At 54.2% G+C, this 18,512-nt stretch overlaps 5 protein-coding genes across 5 annotated transcripts; 3 read left to right on the forward strand and 2 right to left on the reverse strand.

The window, feature by feature from the left end:
- Positions 1-999: 999 nt before the first annotated feature.
- HRG_10872 (MULE transposase domain-containing protein) lies at positions 1,000-1,744 on the forward strand (the record flags this gene model as incomplete). Its single annotated transcript, XM_044869342.1, has 3 exons — positions 1,000-1,487; positions 1,553-1,675; positions 1,735-1,744. 3 exons carry the CDS (start codon positions 1,000-1,002, stop codon positions 1,742-1,744), a joined length of 621 nt encoding a protein of 206 aa, XP_044715691.1.
- A 3,472-nt stretch (positions 1,745-5,216) lies between these two features.
- On the reverse strand, positions 5,217-7,144 carry HRG_10873 (fungal trichothecene efflux pump (TRI12) domain-containing protein; the record flags this gene model as incomplete). Its single annotated transcript, XM_044869343.1, has 3 exons — positions 5,217-5,936; positions 6,068-6,889; positions 6,938-7,144. The coding sequence occupies 3 exons, from the start codon at positions 7,142-7,144 to the stop codon at positions 5,217-5,219; spliced, it is 1,749 nt and encodes a 582-aa protein (XP_044715692.1).
- Positions 7,145-9,104: 1,960 nt separating this feature from the next.
- HRG_10874 (FAD binding domain-containing protein) lies at positions 9,105-10,934 on the forward strand (the record flags this gene model as incomplete). Its single annotated transcript, XM_044869344.1, has 8 exons — positions 9,105-9,524; positions 9,635-9,921; positions 9,994-10,058; positions 10,167-10,245; positions 10,308-10,417; positions 10,504-10,616; positions 10,674-10,728; positions 10,795-10,934. 8 exons carry the CDS (start codon positions 9,105-9,107, stop codon positions 10,932-10,934), a joined length of 1,269 nt encoding a protein of 422 aa, XP_044715693.1.
- Positions 10,935-12,205: 1,271 nt separating this feature from the next.
- HRG_10875 (kelch motif domain-containing protein) lies at positions 12,206-14,243 on the reverse strand (the record flags this gene model as incomplete). The annotated part of the gene is made up of 5 exons (XM_044869345.1): positions 12,206-13,070; positions 13,126-13,731; positions 13,859-13,952; positions 14,050-14,137; positions 14,202-14,243. 5 exons carry the CDS (start codon positions 14,241-14,243, stop codon positions 12,206-12,208), a joined length of 1,695 nt encoding a protein of 564 aa, XP_044715694.1.
- Positions 14,244-16,128: 1,885 nt separating this feature from the next.
- On the forward strand, positions 16,129-17,991 carry HRG_10876 (glycosyl hydrolase family protein; the record flags this gene model as incomplete). Its single annotated transcript, XM_044869346.1, has 1 exon — positions 16,129-17,991. One exon carries the CDS (start codon positions 16,129-16,131, stop codon positions 17,989-17,991), a length of 1,863 nt encoding a protein of 620 aa, XP_044715695.1.
- Positions 17,992-18,512: the final 521 nt, after the last annotated feature.

The following is an 18,512-nucleotide window of genomic DNA, read 5'->3' on the forward strand; positions in this document are numbered from 1 at the left end:
GTCGAGTAATCAAACATACACTCCTGATTTTCAAACATACACTCCCGACCTAAGCCCCATTTGGAAGAAGACCCCGCCACCAAAATTTGGCGCGCGCTTTCCCAACGCCCTGGCTTGCCGTGACCATCGCCGCCGCCCACCCGCCCAGCCACCTGACTTTTGGCCGCCATCTGCATTTTCGCAATCATCAACAATTGAAGCTATCACCACTTGACTCAACACAACAGCAACGCCGCCGCCGCCTACCGCAATAGTCACGTCTAGTCAATCGTCCCGATGAATTCGACCGAAAGCAATACCAACAGTAGCACCGAGGCTATCACGGAGATGTCTTTCGATACGTATGATGAGGCGCTTGAAACACTCAAAGCTACGCAAGAGCTCCTTGGCTACGTCGTAGTCGTTGCAAATAGCAAGAATACCGGCAAGCCTAGGCGCAAGGAAGCCAATATCCGCTGTGAATACAGTGGTCAGTATAGGCCCTGGGACGAGGCAGAGGGTATATACAAGACGTCATCCAAGAAGTCGGGATGTGACTTTCGCTGTTACATCCGCTTCTACCGACGTTGCAATGCATTCAAAGTCACCATCAAGCACGGCTCTCATAACCACGAACCTCTATTTGAGCCAATTGCTAACCCCATCGTCCGTCAACGAAGCCAACGCAAATTCGGCATCGAGCGTCTTCATAGCCTCGTCGAGGGGCTTAGCAAGAACGTCAATAACAAGAGCAGGGATATCGTGGATGCTATCCGACAGGAATATCCTGAGCTCCTTATTACCGATTCTGATATACACTTCATCCAGCTGCAACTTCGTGCCTTCCGTTACGGCGCCTCTACATCTACACAAGCCTTCCTCGATGTACTCAAAGATGCTAAAGCAAAGGGAAATCAGCTACTATGCAGTTGACCGTGGCCTAATGGGAAGGTTTGGAGGTTTTTCTGGACATACGATGACTGTATTGCTGACTGGAAGCGTAACCCCGAGCTCCTTATCATGGATAATACGTATAAGGTCAACCGCTTTAACATGCCGCTTCTACAGATCATTGGCACAACAGGGCTACACAAGAGCTTCAGTGTAGGCTTTGGCCTCACTGCCAAGGAAGACGAAGGCGCGTTCCAATGGATCCTCTCACAGTTGCGTGAGGCTGGTCGGCAGGCTGATATTCCGGACCCGGGCGTTGTGATTACCGACTTTGATACCGCCCTGAAGAACGCCCTTGACTCTATCTTCCCATCAACGCAACAACAAGTGTGCGTTTGGCATATGATGAAGAACGTGATCCTTCACATCAAGAAGAAGTGGGAAGGATCCCTCGATGGCACCGAGATTGGCGGAGATAGGCCAGAACAGGAGACTCGCCTCGCTGCAGCAGCCGCTCTCGACGACCCTATACAGGCAGATAATGCCATTGACGAGGACCGACCTATCGACCGTGCCACTGATTACCAGATTCAACATGCCTCACAACTGGCAGATCAGTGCGTTGAGCAACAAGATGATCGTGAAGATGACGATGGAAACCCAATACTACCCCGGCTCCAAGGCGGACTTTTGAGCACACAGCTGACGGTATCCGTGATGCCTGGGTTTCAGTCTTTAGGGCTCGCACGGCTGAGGTGCAGAGATCAGTGGGATCTACTCTGTATAGAGTTTTCGGATCAGCCAGGTAACCCTAGCCCTAACTACCCTCCTACTCTAACCTTTACTAAATAGCTCCTCTTATAGCTCTCGTTAATTACCTCCGTACAACCTACTGGCCATGGCGTGCCCAGTTTTCCACCTACGCTATCCAACAGTACCGAAATTATAACATTACGGTAACTTCCCGTGTGGAGAGCACACATCACGAGTTGAAGTCACGATTACGCAACCGCTTCATTGACCTCCATCAGCTACAAGAGCACATCAGAGGGCTCGTTACCCATCGGCAAAAGAAGCATCGCGAGAAGCTTCAATCCGAGTTTGCAAGAGCTAGAGTTGAATGGGCCAAGCAGACGATTATGAAGTCACTGCACCGAAAAATTGGCTGGCAGCCGATGAAACAGATCTTCAGGCAAGTTAGGCTAGCCGGGCTGAGCTTGCCGATAATCGAGGCATGCCTACGATTTGTACGGGTGCTTTCACGATGCAATGGGGCTGCCTGCCGGCATACAATCCGCGATTTGATCCAGGCTGACGCGGCCGCCCTTATACCATTGCATCTTATTGATAACCACTGGCGGGTTTACGGCGTGACTGTAAGTATCTTGCTCCAGCCATAAGTACTATACTAATTTACTAGCAGCCTGAACAACAGCAATATATCGATGCAGACCACGAAGCCGATCCTGACGTTGTCCAGCCTCGCCGGCGTGGAAACAGTAGACGCGAGGTATCCCCTCCACTAGAGGCATCTACGGCCGGATCCTTAGTGCTTGGGAGCAAGAGGAGCATAGAGCCAACCCAGAGCTCGTATCACGGCCACCAGAGACGCAAAGAAGAAGAGGAAGGGCACAGGCACCACTATCATGAACAAGAGGTCGAATACACTTGCTTCCGTGAGCAGCCGGGTTGACGATCTTGCCCAGCAGATCGGTGATTTCATCAAGTCACAAGCAGCAGCAACGCCGGTGCTGTTATCACAGGTGCCCTCACTTCCACAGGTGCCGCTGGTGTCACAGGGATACCAAACGACGATGCCCTCACTTCCACAGCCGGCGCCGCCGTCACAGGGATACTATGTGATGCCACCGCCTACACCAATTGTGCCTGTATACGTACAGGCGCCGGCGCCGTCACAGTGGCAAGAACCGCCTCCTCGTCACAGGCACATCACGACGGCTTCATGTGGGCACAGCCGCCGGCACAGTCCCACGAGACGGCTACGGAGCATTTCCAGCAGCTAGGGGATCAGAGGACACGGCACCATACAAAACTAGCAGGCAGGCCGGTCACAAATTCGTTCCTTACGTGCCTCGCCCTCCGCCGCGTCGGACGGATCCTTCCTCACAGTCACAGTCACAGTCACAGAGGTAGGCAAAGACCTTCCGCCATTATATGCATATTGTATATATATCGGAAGATCGATCGGGCCGGGCTTATTGATAGCTTCAATTGAATGACTCTAAGGGATGCATCTTCCGGCGTTGGTAATAATTGCAGATAGAATCCATATATGTCAGACAATAGTGTCCCACACCTCGCACGTGACAGCGGTTGATCTTTGTGGCATCAGTCAATTGATGAGAATTATCTAAAGAACAAAGGAAAGGAAAAGAATTGGATGCACACATTCGTGCAACAATATATACCCGATCATTGCGGCGAAGCCTGGCGCAGCAGTGGCAGTGATCGAGCATAAGGTTTCAGGAACTGACACGGGCGTGATATGCGACAATATATCTAGGCAGGCAGCCGCGGCAGCGGCGTTGGGAAAGCGCGCGCCAAATTTTGGTGGCGGGGTCTTCTTCCAAATGGGGCTTAGGTCGGGAGTGTATGTTTGAAAATCTGGAGTGTATGTTTGATTACTCCCCGAGGTCGCATCCCAAAGGGCCTGCGCACACGGATGCAGCCCTCCCTCTTCCGACACTACCGCCTAGCATCCTCCACCTAACCCAAACGATGCCTCGACGGCAAAGAAAAGTCGAGCGATGCAGCCTCGATCCTCCTCGGGAAGGGGGTTGGATTGGGGGCGGGTGCTGATTGTATGATAATCAACAATCCCTGCTAGCCGTTGCTGACGCCAGACAACCGGGCCCTCTCTTCCACCCAATCGAGCATGGGCATACGATACACGTTGTGCCATGACGGCAAAGGTCCCTTGGGATCGGTACTGGTGTAGCACGTGTAACGGCGGGATTGAACACAAGACACAAGACCGCGAGCAGTTTGTTTCCGGCCGCGTGATCACAGGGTTAAGGGAAAAGACGGTAGTAAAGTTGCCATGTCGCGCTGAAATCCGACATAAATGTATGACAAAAAGCTGCTCGGGCATTTCGGCTGAACTGGCGCTGTACAGTACAGTTATGCCTGTATTCTGCATGTTGCCAGCGTCACCCGACCAAGCCGCCTTGTCATTCGCCCTCTTACTTTTCTTCGAGACGTCAAACTCTTTCCTGGCGATTTTACTGATGAGCATCAAGGGACAGCATTGATAGCGAATTGATCACGATGGGCGCAGGGGGTGAAACTCCCACGATCTCGTCCCCAAGCCATTCATGACACGGCGCACAAGCTATTCGGCACATTATTAACACATATATTATATGCCACCGGAAGGAGAGCTGGCGAGCTGTGACGGAAATCCCCCCCTTCTCGGCTGATGGCACCCTCGGCTTTTGTCGAAAGGACTCAAAGTGCAGGGCCCCTCTCAGCTGGGAAGCAAGGGGCGCGCTGCTGCCGTGACTGGGCAATGGGACCTTCAGTACCAACCGTATATAGCCAATAATAGTGACATGGACAGCGTTTCGCCACATCTGTGCAACCAGGTGCTCCCCCGGCCCTTCGGCAGCTCCCTGTCCGGGGCTCAACGCACGCACAAGCAGTCATATCCACCGATCTGCTGGGACTAGGGTCAGCAAGCGGCAAAGATGGGGATCTGCAAGAAAAAATGAAGCGCGGCAGCAGCTGGGGGCTAGAGAGGGATGAGCATCCACGGTTCGCGCGCATCCGCACCGTCACAGCTTTCATGCTGGAACAAGACTTTGTTCCTCGCGCGAGGAAAAGGAACTATTGTCTCGAGTTCCAAATCCAGACTGTGGAAAAAGCAACGACAGCAAGGCGGAGATGAAGCGGCACCAGGTTACATGCATCATGCCTTGGATGTGTAATTCCTGCACAGTACGATCTGTCCAGCACCTAGAACAGACGCCTGTGGCCTCAGAGCAAGACATGCGTTGAGCTTGGTGACCCACGCTTTAGGGAGAACGCGAGTTGACCGGTCTCATGGCTTCTACGCGTGCCCCAGCCCTCTTCAATATTACATGTAGATGAAGGAACACAAATGATACACTCGGCAGAGACACGGGCAACTACCAGAATTGACAGGCAAGTAGAAACTTGGTTCCAGATTTCCAGAAAGCCTTTGTGTTTCATATGTACATACGCAGTATCCTGAATGAATGTTGCACAAAAACATGGCTTCCGCTTTACAACTTCAGCACAGCACACTTTTCCGCTCTACATGCCAGATGCTGAATTGGCCGCTGGCCAAGTATGAGCCCACTTGACTACCTTGAGCTGCTGTAAAGCTCCATCTCCTTTTCAACTGGGGCATCCACGTTCATGTTGAACTCTGATTTGGGGTCGAAGAGGAAGACGGCAGCAATGGCCGCGACGGTCACAAAGCACGCCGCAGCAATCCATACGTGCCGAAAAGCCAGTACGTACGTGTCCAGAAGAGCACCACTTGCAGCTTGAATGATTTCTGGCGAGACGCCGGGAATGGACTGTAGAGCCGTCTGGTTCCGAGCGCTCAGGGCCCCTATCAAGGGCGCAAGGTTGTCGGAACTCAGGCCCAGCGGCAGCACTGCGCCAGCGATACGCTCGGACACATGCCTCATCTCAGAGGTGAAGAGGGCGTTGTAAATGGCAATGCCGATTGTGCCGCCTAGGGACCTGACGCTGATAATGAGACCGCTGGCAATGGCAATGAGCTGGGGCGGCGTCGACAGCTGGGCCACGGTGACCAACGTGGTCAGGGTCATGCCGAGGGCGAGTCCGAGAAGCACAGGGTAACCCCAGACAGGCTTGTCCGAGGCCCGAGTTGTCGTGGCCATGCAGGCAAAGAAGGCAACGAAAATGATAAAGGCCAGGACCGTTACCCAGCGCACCCGGCGGGTGATGTCGCAATACAGGCCGGCTAACACGGCCCCAATCATCGAGCAAATGAGCATGATGCTGTAGCGAACGCCAACCAAAACAGCGTCTGTCTCGTACAAGACGCTCACCTAATTTTGCCAAACGACAGATCTCAGCCTCGATGGTGTGTCAAAGAGCGCGTGGGATGACATGGAGCAAGGGAGATGTCGACCGGTGGCATCGATAGGAAGAGGGGAGAAAACAGATGAAAGCGACAAACCTGAAAGGCAAAATATATATTGGCGGCAAAGAACGCGACGCCTTCGGCAAAGACGCAGAACAAGGCAATGGGAAAGTTGCGGTTGCGGGTGAAGAGGCCATGGTGGAACATGCCATCCTTCTTGACCAGGGTTTCGTAGCCCACGAGTATCAGGGCGAGCCCTAGGCCGACGGCAAAGGTGGCACTGACATGGGCGTCGGTCCACGGATATGGGTTCTGGGACCAAGACAAGGCGACGCAGAAGAGAACGAGGCCGGCGGCAAGGAGCAAGTAGCCAATCCAGTCGAGCCTCTTGAGCTTGTCGAGGAAACGACCACGATACTCCCTCTGGACTGCCGTCTCGGGCGGGTTGTAGCCAAAGATACAGAGCAAAACGGCGGCGACATACCAGGCCATGGTCATGAGCCAGTAGCGGCGGAAGCCGTCCGAGGCGGGATCGTTGGTGCGGTTGAAAGCGCCGCCCAAAAGGAGGCCCCAGATGCTGCCGAGGCCGTTGGAGACCATGTCGGCAGCCTGGCCCCAAGCGCGCCACCGCCGGGGTAGCACCTCGGACGTGACGGTGTGGAGGAGGGGCTGAACGCCGAAAGAGATGCCGATGACGCAGAAGCCGGCTATGGCCTGGGCGACGGTCGACGCTCGGGCGACGAGAATGGAGCCTATGGCGCCGGTGGTGGTCAACGTCACAAGGAACCACTTGCGGCCCCAGTAGTCGGCGGCCTGGGAGACAATGGGGCCCAATACAACGGTGAGGATTGTAACGGGCGCCGAAAACCAAAGAACCTTGTCGGGGCTGTTGAAGTGGGCGGCAATGGTTTGCCCTTGCTAAAGGAGCGTCAGCTTCCTCTTGTTTGTTCACGAGGGCACACTTACAGCGCCGGCGCCGACCAGGTTGACGAGCTGGGCAAGGTAGATGAGGCAGACGGCGCCAACAGCCATGAACGTCTTTGCGTGCAACCGGGGCCGAGGCTTGTCGATGCTCTCGTCGGCGTCCGAGTGCGACGCCTCGCCGAGGACCGTGGGCGCCTTGATCTCGACTGGCAACTGGCTGCCACTGAAACTGGCTGCGGTGCTCGCCATGGCAGGCGAAACCTCCCCAGGCGGCCTGATGTTATGTCGTGACGACGACGATTGGAGAGGAGAAGCCCGTGTCGTTGATTGGGAGATGTAAGACGTCTGGGGTCGACGAGTGCAAGGAAGAGGAAGAAGGCAGATGAAACTGCGGGTGAGGAAGAAGGAAGGTGGTTAGTGGTAGCGTGGTTGCCCTAATAAATCATTGTTGAATTTGATGGCTTGGATTGACTTGGAAGGCACGGCTCAGCTCACACACTCGATCGGCAGGTGCAGGATCGAAGAATTATCGAGTTCGTCAAGCCACTCTTTTGTACGGAGAATAGAATGAAGGGAAGTTTCATCTACATAAATCGTCCTCGGGCCCGGCCGGACACTCGCACTCTGTCGCCGAGAGCACCTTAAGCAGCGGGCGCGCCGCCCAACGACTGGCCTGCCTCGGGGATGCGCATCCCCCTCGAGCAAGGCACTCCGCACTGCAAGAACGTAACCACCTACAGTGATGGATCAACAAGGTGATTGGTCTTGCATCCCTGTCGGCACGTGCACGGGTGTGCGGGACGCGGCTGGATGAGACGGAGCTTTGGCATAAGATCTTGCGATTCGAGCCTCAAGGGGAGGAAAAAAATACGCCCCCTTACCCCCTCCCCACACCAAAATCTCCACTGCAAAAGGTGTATTGAGGGGGGGCATGGTTTTCTTCGCACTGCATAAGCCTCTACGATTAAGGCGTGGCATCGCCAGCAACCGGCTGTGTGCAGGGCGCAGGGACATGCAGGAGTACTCAGACATTGGATGGCCCGTGTACCTACTTGGGCTCAGTTCCTTTGACAACCTCTTCGTCAACCGTTTCAATCGTTGCTAGGCGGGAGAGTTAACGCATGGAGGCTTGGCTGAGCTCCAACGCAGTCTAGGAAGCCAGAATGGAGTCTAGGTCCAGTCGGGGGAAACAAAAACAAGACTGACGGAGAGACATTTGGCTCGTAGTTAAGCATGTTCAATTCGATGCTCGAGCCCGAGAGAGGATCAACCTGGCCTTCATACTCCGTACCTGATATCAAATTATCGAACTACTCAAAACACTGCATTGCCACATCGGGCAGGTTTGATCCAACGATCCACAGGTTATACAATGACCCCGCCAGGCAATATGTCTTGGCCCCTGCCCAGGCGAGTTTTCTCTGCTTGCTTCGTTGGCATTCACTAATTCAGGGTCAGACTTTGGCAAATTTCCCATGCGGGAACTGTCACGAGACTATAACCGTGCAGCACACCGTGGAAAGGGGGAACGAGCGATGAAAAGGGAAGCGGAAGCATCATCCTAAAACTTGTCGCCACTCGGGGTTGACTCGAGATCCGTCAGTGTCAAAAGGAAAGAAAAGCGTCCACGGCGAAAAACAAGCAATGGCTGGTCCGATCAGTCACAATCCCGGATTCGAGAGGCATAAAAAGGGGCACACACGCCTTTACTGTACAGTACGGATACTTCGTATGAAGTACGGTGAATTACACCATCACCAAGCAAACCGAGGCTCTAAAAAAGCCTCGCTTTAGGAACACGTGGATCCCCAAGCGCCGGCCTTCTGGCGCCTGGCCCTTTCGTTGTACGTAGTTATCTTGTACCAACGGCGATTCCTGCAGGGCCGAGCCGGCTGGGGTCCTTCTCCACCGCTCTGTGCCGCCCTGCCCTGCTCGTGGGCGCTTGCAACCTAGGAAGGCAATCAATCCAGCTCAAGTTCTCGATTTCGCTTGTTCTCTTTGTTATTGCCCTCTGTCTTTGCCAATGTCGTGTTGAGCACATATACCCGTTCACAAGCACATACGGCTAAGGACGGAGGAAAGTAAACTGCCGATTGCTCGTCATCCTCCGCGCACAGCCGGATAGACTCATATGTGCCGTAAGAAGCCGAGCCTCCTTGCCAGTCAGACTCTACGTTGATGATATCCGCTCCTTACGAACGCATCACCCATGTGCGCCGCCATGCTTAATGTCATCGTCGTCGGCGCCGGAATCGCCGGCCTTTCTGCCGCCATCTCTCTCCGCAGAGCGGGCCACAGTGTTCACGTGTATGAACGGTCTTCCTTCAACAACGAAATCGGGGCGGCCATTAATATTCCTCCAAACGCCACCCGCTTCCTGACGGCGTGGGGACTCGACCCATCGCGGTGGCGCTTTGTTCCGGCGCGCCGCATCACCTTCATCGACCCAGTCACCCTCAAAGCTACGGTTAACATGCCGGCTGACACAATGGCCATGACGGTCGGCGGCGCGGCTCTCTACTATGCTCACCGAGTCGATCTTCACAACGCACTCAAATGGTTGGCTGTGCGGGAAGACGGGCCCGGCTCGCCAGTTACGATCCATCTGGGGTCCCAGGTGGTTGGCTATGTACGTAGGAGCTCCTCATCTTCGCCATGCAGCGGCAACACCGGGATTGTATGTATCCAAGGCGGCGGCGGAACTACGCTTACCTGAAAGCGCCTCGCATCTGATTCCAGGATCCGTCCCAGCCATCCATCTTCCTTGAAGGAGGCAAAGAAGTTTGCGGCGACATCGTTGTCGGTGCAGACGGTGTCCATTCGTGTGCTGCCGAGACCGTCATGGGCCACGAGAACCAGCCTGTAGCGCCAGTACACTCCAATTACTGCTATCGCTTCCTCATTCCCGCTGCTACGCTCGACGAGGATCCAGGAACACGGTTTTGGAACGAGCAACGAGACGGCTGGACTCGCTTATTTGTACACAATGACACCAAACGGAGGATGGTCGTCTATCCATGCCGAGAGTACGCATCCCTGAAAGCTCAACCCCATTTCCCCTGCTTCCTGTCAATGACAGGATGCTCACGCTCCGGCAGCAACACCATCCATAACTTCGTCGGGTTATTCTTTGACGAAGACATGGAGTCGGACACTCGAGAGGGTGAGTCATTTCTTCCCCCGTCGCACGGCCAATCTTCTCAGCTTTCCACATCGCATTTGCTGGGGTCAAACTCACATATGCTCACCATCGGCTCGCATACACATGTAGATTGGCAGGAGGGCGTCGACATCTCTGAAGTTCTCGCAAGGTTCTCCGACTTTAACCCCAGGCTTCTCAAAGTCATGAGGTCAGTGAGACGAGGCCCAAGTCTGGGAGACTTTGACAGAGGAAACACTGACACGGGTACAGCAAGGCAACCCACGCGAAGCAATGGCCACTGCTCTACCGCCATCCCCTGTCCACTTGGCGCAAGGGCCGCTTGGTCCTGGCCGGTGACTCGGCCCATCCTATGCTTCCTCGTACGTCGAACCCCGAGCGTTCTCCTGCGCGTTTACACCATCCGATTGGCAGAACTGGGACTATTTGCTCATCAGATCTCGAGTAGACCAGGCACAGGGCGGAGCCCAGGGCCTCAAAGATGGACTCGCGCTGGGCGTCACGCTTCACGGCGCGTCCAGCCCGGAGGAGATTGAAAAGCGGCTCGAAATCTACGAGCGCGTGCGACGCCACAGAGCGAGCGTCGTCCAAATTTTGAGCAACGTTGGGCAAGACCAGATCGAGCTTCTCGGCGACGAACTGCGCCAGTACCTGAGGGGGGACGAAATACCTAGTCAGTCCGCCCCAGCATGAAACCTGCCCATGAGCCTTGACATAAGTAACCACGTCGGCGAAACAGCAAATCCAGCGGATATCTACAAGTACAACTTTGGCTTCGACGTCGTCAGGGCCGCACTCGCTGCGATGGAGGAGTATGACCCAAAGTTTCGACTACCCCCGGACTTTTTTGAGAGTGAGGTGCCCGGCATTCCGACTTAGTGCCGGCGTCTATAGAGGTGGCGAGCAGGACGAGATGTAATGATGTCGATTCTGGAAGTCCTATCCTAAACTCACCCACTATGTGCATTTACGAACAGCTTTCGTCTGGAGCTATAAACACTGGAACGGCACGGCTCGTAGACGATGTATGGAAGACGGATAAGACAAGCGCAGCCGCACTCGTCTATGAAGTTGAGCCCTGATCCGTGTCGAGACAACTGGAGGCAACATGGGTAGCTGCATGCGGGCAGTGAGCGAATAGGTATCAGGAAGAGGAAAGGGGGGGAGGGAGGAAGAGGGCATTTGAGTAAGTCTTCTGGGAAGAGTGGAGGAACGTTGCACATTTTATATATAAGGAGAGAATAAAAGAGACTGCTGTCAAATCGAATTTTCGTCTTCTCGGGTGAATGGCGAGGCTGGGGGTTGAGAGGGATAGGGGGGCGGGACAGGTAGGGACCTCAACAAAGGGGCTACTGTGAGAACTGTCTGCTCTCGACGGGTAGGCGGCTTTGTCTTGCCAAAATACGGCCAACGAGTAGAGCTAGAGTTCTGGTTCCAATCCCGGGAGGCGAGATTAGCTACATCGTACATCGGCTGCATTTTCCGCTAATCGTGAAACAGGCGCGACTCCACGACGAAAAACCGGGAATATTGGGAATAACATTCGCGTCGACCATTCTTAACCTGTCCACCCCTCGAACGCGGAAGCTGAAGTCCAAGACAGCCGTTGGGTTCTCATCGGACCCAGTGCGACGCGTGTAAGGAGCGTCGTGACCACACGCTTCCATTTCCATGATGTCGAGTGTGACGCTAGACGACTTTGTGCTCCTCCCAGGCTAGTTGTCGTGGAATCTGGCGACACAGGTGTTATTTACCTCGCGAGTAGCAGTCTGAGTCCTAATTGACACCCTGCAACATTGCCTGCGTGTCCCTGGCTGCCTCTCCATCGGAATTTGTGCCGGATTCAGCGTTTCAAAGTTGATGATGCGCGTGCGGCGGAGGCATCGACGGCCTCTCTGGCAACGACTCCAGTGCGGTGAAAGCATCCGGTCTTGCTTGCAAATGCTCCACTTGGAGGGTGTCAATAGCAGAGGCTTGGCTAATGACGCAGGGGCAGGATGGCTAAGTTTTGTGACTGACAGTGAAGTAGCCCGGTCCATCGACCCGGGAAACCCCACGCAGGAAAGGTGCAGATGCGATGTTCTGCCAACATGTATTATGCTGGAATTCTGTACATGACCAGATCCGGCAGATGGCCGGGAATTCCTTCCTTACTGGTGTAGCTCGTTGACGTCCTGCTGGGTGGGGAGCTCGCTGACGACACGGAAACTGCCGTCCTGCTGTGTGCAGGGCTCGGGAGACGACAGTCCGGGAGCGGACCCCGTAACCCAAGTTCCCGTGGACATTTGCGGGCTGGCCATGCTCGGCGCCCCGGCCTTGCTGCCACCACCGCTGCACGAAAACTGCGTCATTCCTGACTGGCGCCTCTCCTCCTGACGGTGGGCAACCATCTTACCGATGAGGAACCAAAGAAACAGCACGAGCACTAAACCCGCGGCCCCGCCAATGGCGATGCCAACGATGGCGCCGGTGGAGAGCGCCGGTCCCGGAGGCGGCGTTGACGAGTTGGTCGGGCCGGGGACGTGGCGGGTCGGAGAACGTGGCGGGATCGATGGTCTCCGCTCCAGCAGGTCCTGGAGGGGCTTGTTGCCCGAGTCAAATCCGGCCTTGGGTCCCACGCGCGTCGCGCCACCGTACTTATTCCCACCAACGACGTTATAGACGTCAATAGGGACGACGTTGCTGGTGACGTTGGGGTCGGGCACTGCCCAGTATGTCTGGTCATCGCCGGCGTTCTGGTTCGTCCCCGTCCAAAAGCTATGTTGCGCCCATGCCGTGACCCCGAGGTCGCATTTATCAGTGTCCGTGTAGGTGCCACCGATGACGAAGAGTTGCGACATCGACTTAACCATGTTGCAGGAAGAACTATAGTGGCCATCAGGCAGCGTGACGTTTCCATGGTGATCAGGGTAGGCCTTCACCCAGATGAATGAGGGGAGGGTCAAGATGTATATGTCGTTGAATGAGGTTGCGTTAACAGCCGGGGGCGGCACACTCAGGCCCCCCCAGAGGTAGCTTTTTTGTTAGTTAATACTGAGACTTGTGTGATTGAGAAGTCATTAGCACTTACATGTTGAAGCTTGATCTATCGGGGGCCCAGGCCACGTCAATACAAAATTGGCGTCTATTTTGTGGGATCTCTCCAGTTGCCGTCTGAATCGACCATGAGTTGCCCGCGGCATCAAACACAAAGACCTTGTCAAGTGGTTGGGGAGCTGCCGTGCCATTACCATATGGACTGACAATACCCCCCATGTATACAAGCAGTCCATAGGTATCGCCCGCCGGGATCCATACCATTGCACCTTCGGCTCTCGGGTTTTTGTCCGGACCAGCTGCCTGGGCGAATGTGTCTGTATCGTAGGCATACGTGTAGAATCTCGAGCTCATTGTTCGCTGTTGAGTCCATCCACTCATGGAGGCATTGCTTATCCACCCTCCATAGTAATAACCCATTCCGGTTTCCGATACACCGACTCCGGCTCCATAGGAGGCAATCTCTGGCGGGGGTGCAATTCTAGGCGGTCCGAAGTCATCCCACTTGTCGTAAAGAATATCATAGCTTAACAAGTGGTAGGGCTCTTGTGCAAACCCGACAGTCCACTCGCCGCCATAGAGGTAGAATCTCTTGTTAACAGCATCACCCCATAGAACCCCACCAGATACTGTTGGAATGCTGCAAATGTCGGCGTTAGTATATCCTTCCAATTGATGAACCTGGAGTATAGGCTACATGATAGGTATCTATAGAATAGATCCGGCTTCTGTAAATGCAGTAATTCACACCCCGAGAGTTGACTTGCCTGTCGTTCTTGTTTAAGGTGATGTTCAGATCGGGCCAATAATCACCGCCTCTCTTTATAAGGCTATTGAGATCGTGATATCCTAACCAGGTATCTTCATTGCCGGGTTAGCCAAGGTTTTTATCATTCCATTCCGATATGATTTTTCGTTAAAACTATTGCCACCTCTATCGGGTTAAAAGTTGACTTACTGGAATAATTTACGTGATCGTCTTGAAAGTCGTCGAAATTCACCCAGCCACCATCGATATATAGCTTGTCATCGATGACTGTCGTCTGCTGTGCGAATCTCCGACAGAGGTTATCTCTGGGATTTTTGGCAGAAACCCAATGGACGACGAACGCCAGCAGGGTCAACAAACGTTGCTTTCGGCGGCCCAGCCATGAGTGCGGACGGGTCGGGCTCGGCATCGACCCGACAGGACCTACTGCCAGAGAGTCCATCACTAACTCTCGTTGAAGCTATGAAGGAGAAATTGCGTGCGGACTCAGTTGAGAGGAGCAGCACAGGCACAATATTGGGCAAGTGGCGGAGCCCAAGCTTATTTGGACTCACACTTTTGTCTCGACTTTCCCTTAGCGCCGCACTACACCGCCGCCACCCAATTTTGGTTCGCGCGTCCGGCACACGTCGGGACAGCGCCTTTATTTACTTCGTACAACGGAGTACGCCGTAATTACAGGGCACCCAATTAACAGAGTATTAATCTCACCTTACTTCGTAGCTATTGGTATCTATATAGGTCCTTTATCGAAGTACTTATTCGGAGTACAAGGCGAAGACTCTTTTGTGCCGTGCCCTTGCATTAAAATGGTGTTGGGGGCGGCTGGGGCGGCGTAGTGCGGCGCCAAATACTTGTGATTTCTTGGGCCTTTCAAGGGTTATGGCTTGGTACAGTGGCTTACAGGGGGCTTACAGGGAGCCTGCCCCGCTAGCCCCGCCAGCCGCCGCCATGGCACATGGAGCCTGTCAATACAAAATACAATGTAGCAAGGCCCACTACGGCTGATGTTCGACTGGAAGCAGGTGGCAAAGCCATGTATAACGACAGCGGGCTCTAGACACTGGACAAAAACAAGAAATGATGTCCTATCTTGACTTCCTAGGATATGCTCGAGAACGACCGCCTTGACGACAAGATTGCCGTCGAGAGTGTAGTGCAGCCCTTTTTCGGGAAATGTGACGAGGATGGGATACTTGCCTTTGTCCCAAATTTGAGACCAGCAGCCTTCGTGCTCGTTATAAATTCAGGTTACACGCTGCAAAGCACTCTCAATGCCACCCACGCACAGCATTTAGAGGAAGCCAAGGCGGCTGAGAAGTAAACTCTTCGTCATCAAAGAGAAGCAATATCCCAATTTCAACCCTGTCACTGCGGGTGTTATTTTCAGCGCGACGTAGTTCTCGTGCCCGCCCCCGCTTAGGACCATGCCGGCCAGGTCGTCACAGGCTGCATCTAGGCTGCTACCCGTCGTGCCACGCCCGCGAGGTGTCTGCACTGATGTGGGTCAAGCCAACAGGGAGTTTGATTCGTGGACAGAGGTGTCAGAACTTCGGGTAATGAAGTACTGATCCTATCGAGCGGTCGGGGTAAAATTGATAGAAGACAGTCACGTATGAGCAGTGTGAAACGTATGTGATTACAAGAGTGATGATTGTACTTGTATTCCTTGTCCTTAGGTGACTCCTAGCTGGGCTGCGCCAGTTCAGCTGGGCTGTGCCACTACAGCTGGGCTGCGCTTTTTATAGCCGGCTTTCTGACAAGAGGGGAGTCGGCCAGTGCGCCGTAACAGAAGCACCAACTGGCTCGTCTGCCCCGTTGTCGTGCGGCAGTTGTCGGGGAGCGGGTCGGGTCAGTGGCAGCATGGACAACAGGGGTTATTAGTCCGATTCTAGGTCAGAATTCGTTGTTTTTACTGCCAAGCTGAGTGGCTTGGCCCCAAGTGTGGCTTAAGCCATTAGGTACCTACCTACATACGGAGTAGACCGGACTGTATATTGTTAGGCGGTTGGGTTAGTACATCTTAGTGCTTTTATTGGTATCTTGGAAACACCCACGTTAGCCGAAAGCGGTTACAGACAGTGCGAGTTCTAAGTAAAGTCAGGCGGAGAACGGGAACTAGTGAGTAACTACTACTTTCGAGCATCATGGTAGACGGGCATTCATGTCCTCACTCCTATAGCCATATTAAAGCACCCATTCTTCACCCAAAGCCATCCTTGGCCCTAGGTGCACACGTGATTCCAAAGCTCGTCGTCGGCAGGCAAGATGCGATTCCAAAAGCCCCTTTCCTCCACGCTGCTCGGGCTGACTGCCGTCGTCGACATCAGCTTGGCTGTCAAAGTCAACCCCCTGCCCGCGCCTCGGGAGATTTCTTGGGGCACCACCGGTCCAAAATGCGTCGAGCATCTCAGCTACCGCGCAAAATCCAACCACCGGCCCGGTGACAATTCCAAGGTTGTCGCCGACGCATGGAAGCGCGCCTACGAGGCTATCGCCACCTTGCGATGGGTGCCCCAGGCCATCGAGTCCCCAATCAGCAAGTATAAGCCGTTCCCAACTTCGGGCAGCAGCAACAATTTCCAGCGGGACGCAAAAACCGCCGGCCACAGCAGTTGCTTGACGACAGTCAACGTCCAGGTCTCAGACTGGTCCGCCGATCTGCAGCATGGTGTTGACGAGAGCTACACGCTCACCATCTCCCCCTCGTCCTCGACCGTCGAGATCACGGCCAAGACAGCTTGGGGTGCCATCCATGCCTTTACGACCCTACAACAAATTGTCATTTCCGACGGCTGCGGTAAACTAATCGTCGAGCAGCCCGTCACCGTCGAGGACTACCCCATATACCCCTACCGAGGTGTTTTGATCGATACTGCGCGTAACTTCATCTCCGTCGACAAGATCAAGGAGCAGATTGACGGTCTCGGTCTATCCAAGATGAACATCTTGCACTGGCATATCACCGATTCCCAATCTTGGCCAATCCAGGTCCTAGCCTACCCTCAGCTCACCAGGGATGCTTACTCTCCTCGGGAAATCTACTCTCCCCAGGATGTGCAAACCATTTTAGACTACGCCCGTGCTCGGGCCGTTCGCGTCATCCCAGAGATTGACATGCCCGGCCACTCTGCCTCGGGCTGGCAGCAAATCAACAAAGATATCGTGACGTGCCAGGACAGTTGGTGGTCCAACGACGACTGGCCTCTACATACTGCTGTCGAGCCTAACCCTGGCCAGCTAGACATTCTCAACCCAAAGACCTACGACGCCGTCAGTACGGTATACGCTGAGCTTTCGGCCCGTTTCTCGGACAACTTCTTCCACGTTGGTGGTGACGAGCTCCAGACCAGGTGCTTTAATTACAGCAGGCTCATCCGGGACTGGTTTGCCCAGGACCCTTCGCGTACTTACTTTGATCTGAACCAGTTCTGGCTTGACCACTCGTTGCCTATCTTCACCTCGGATAAGATCACCGGCAAAACGGACCGCCGCCTTATTATGTGGGAGGACGTTGTCCTCTCTGCTGATGCCCACGCTACCAACGTCCCCAAGAACATCATTATGCAGTCGTGGAACAATGGTCTTCACAACATCAAGAAGCTTACCAGCTCCGGATTTGACGTCATCATCTCAAGTGCGGACTTCATGTACCTTGACTGCGGCTACGGCGGCTGGGTAACCAACGACCCCCGCTACGACATGCAGGAGAACCCGGACCCGACGGGTGCGACGACGTCCTTCAACTACGGCGGCAACGGCGGCTCGTGGTGCGCGCCGTACAAGACTTGGCAGCGCATCTACGACTATGATTTCACACTCAACCTTACCAGGAACGAGGCCAAGCATGTTATTGGCGCCACCGCCCCGCTGTGGTCGGAGCAGGTTGATGATACCATTATCAGTGGCAAGATGTGGCCTAGGGCTGCGGCTCTCGCCGAGCTGACCTGGTCGGGCAACAGGGACCCGGAGACGGGCAAGAAGAGAACCACCACCTTCACCCAGAGAATTCTCAATTTCAGGGAGTACCTGGTTGCCAACGGCATCGGCGCGACTGCCCTAGTGCCCAAGTACTGCCTGCAGCACCCGCATGCTTGCGACTTGCACTATAATCAGAGCGCAGTGCAATGAGCGTTGAGTCGAGGGCATGTGCATCCATGGGCGACGGCAAGGATTCAAACCGCCCAATTCAATCCACTGAAGGCTTCTCTCGAACAGGGGTTAGAGAACGTATATGGAAGTGATCAGGGGCAATATGATTAATATAATAAAGATGTATGCCCTCCTCTAGCTATATAAGATCTAATAGGGTATTTATATATAAATTGTCACGACACAACAAGGGTCACAGTGGGCCATAGACCAATGTGTAGGAATGGAGGTTGGGCCCACGCTGACACGCACCCACAGGGCGCTCCCCCCTTATCCCTAGAAGTGGCGTTGATGCCCTCGCCGCATCCGGAGACACTCAATGCGGTAGTCAACCTATAGGATGCTAAGAAAGTTACTCGATAGATCCGGGTAATCGTAAGCAGCTAGATTAGTAGGGAAACCTATTCCCCCCCGCACTTTATATATATATATATAGTTATACCTATAGACTCTATCTTTTAAAAAGGGTAGTATAATTTATACCCTTTTTTCGTAATTGT

Source organism: Hirsutella rhossiliensis, assembly GCF_020360975.1.
Source record: "Hirsutella rhossiliensis strain HR02 chromosome Unknown scaffold00017, whole genome shotgun sequence".
Taxonomy (NCBI): Eukaryota; Fungi; Ascomycota; class Sordariomycetes; order Hypocreales; family Ophiocordycipitaceae; genus Hirsutella; species Hirsutella rhossiliensis.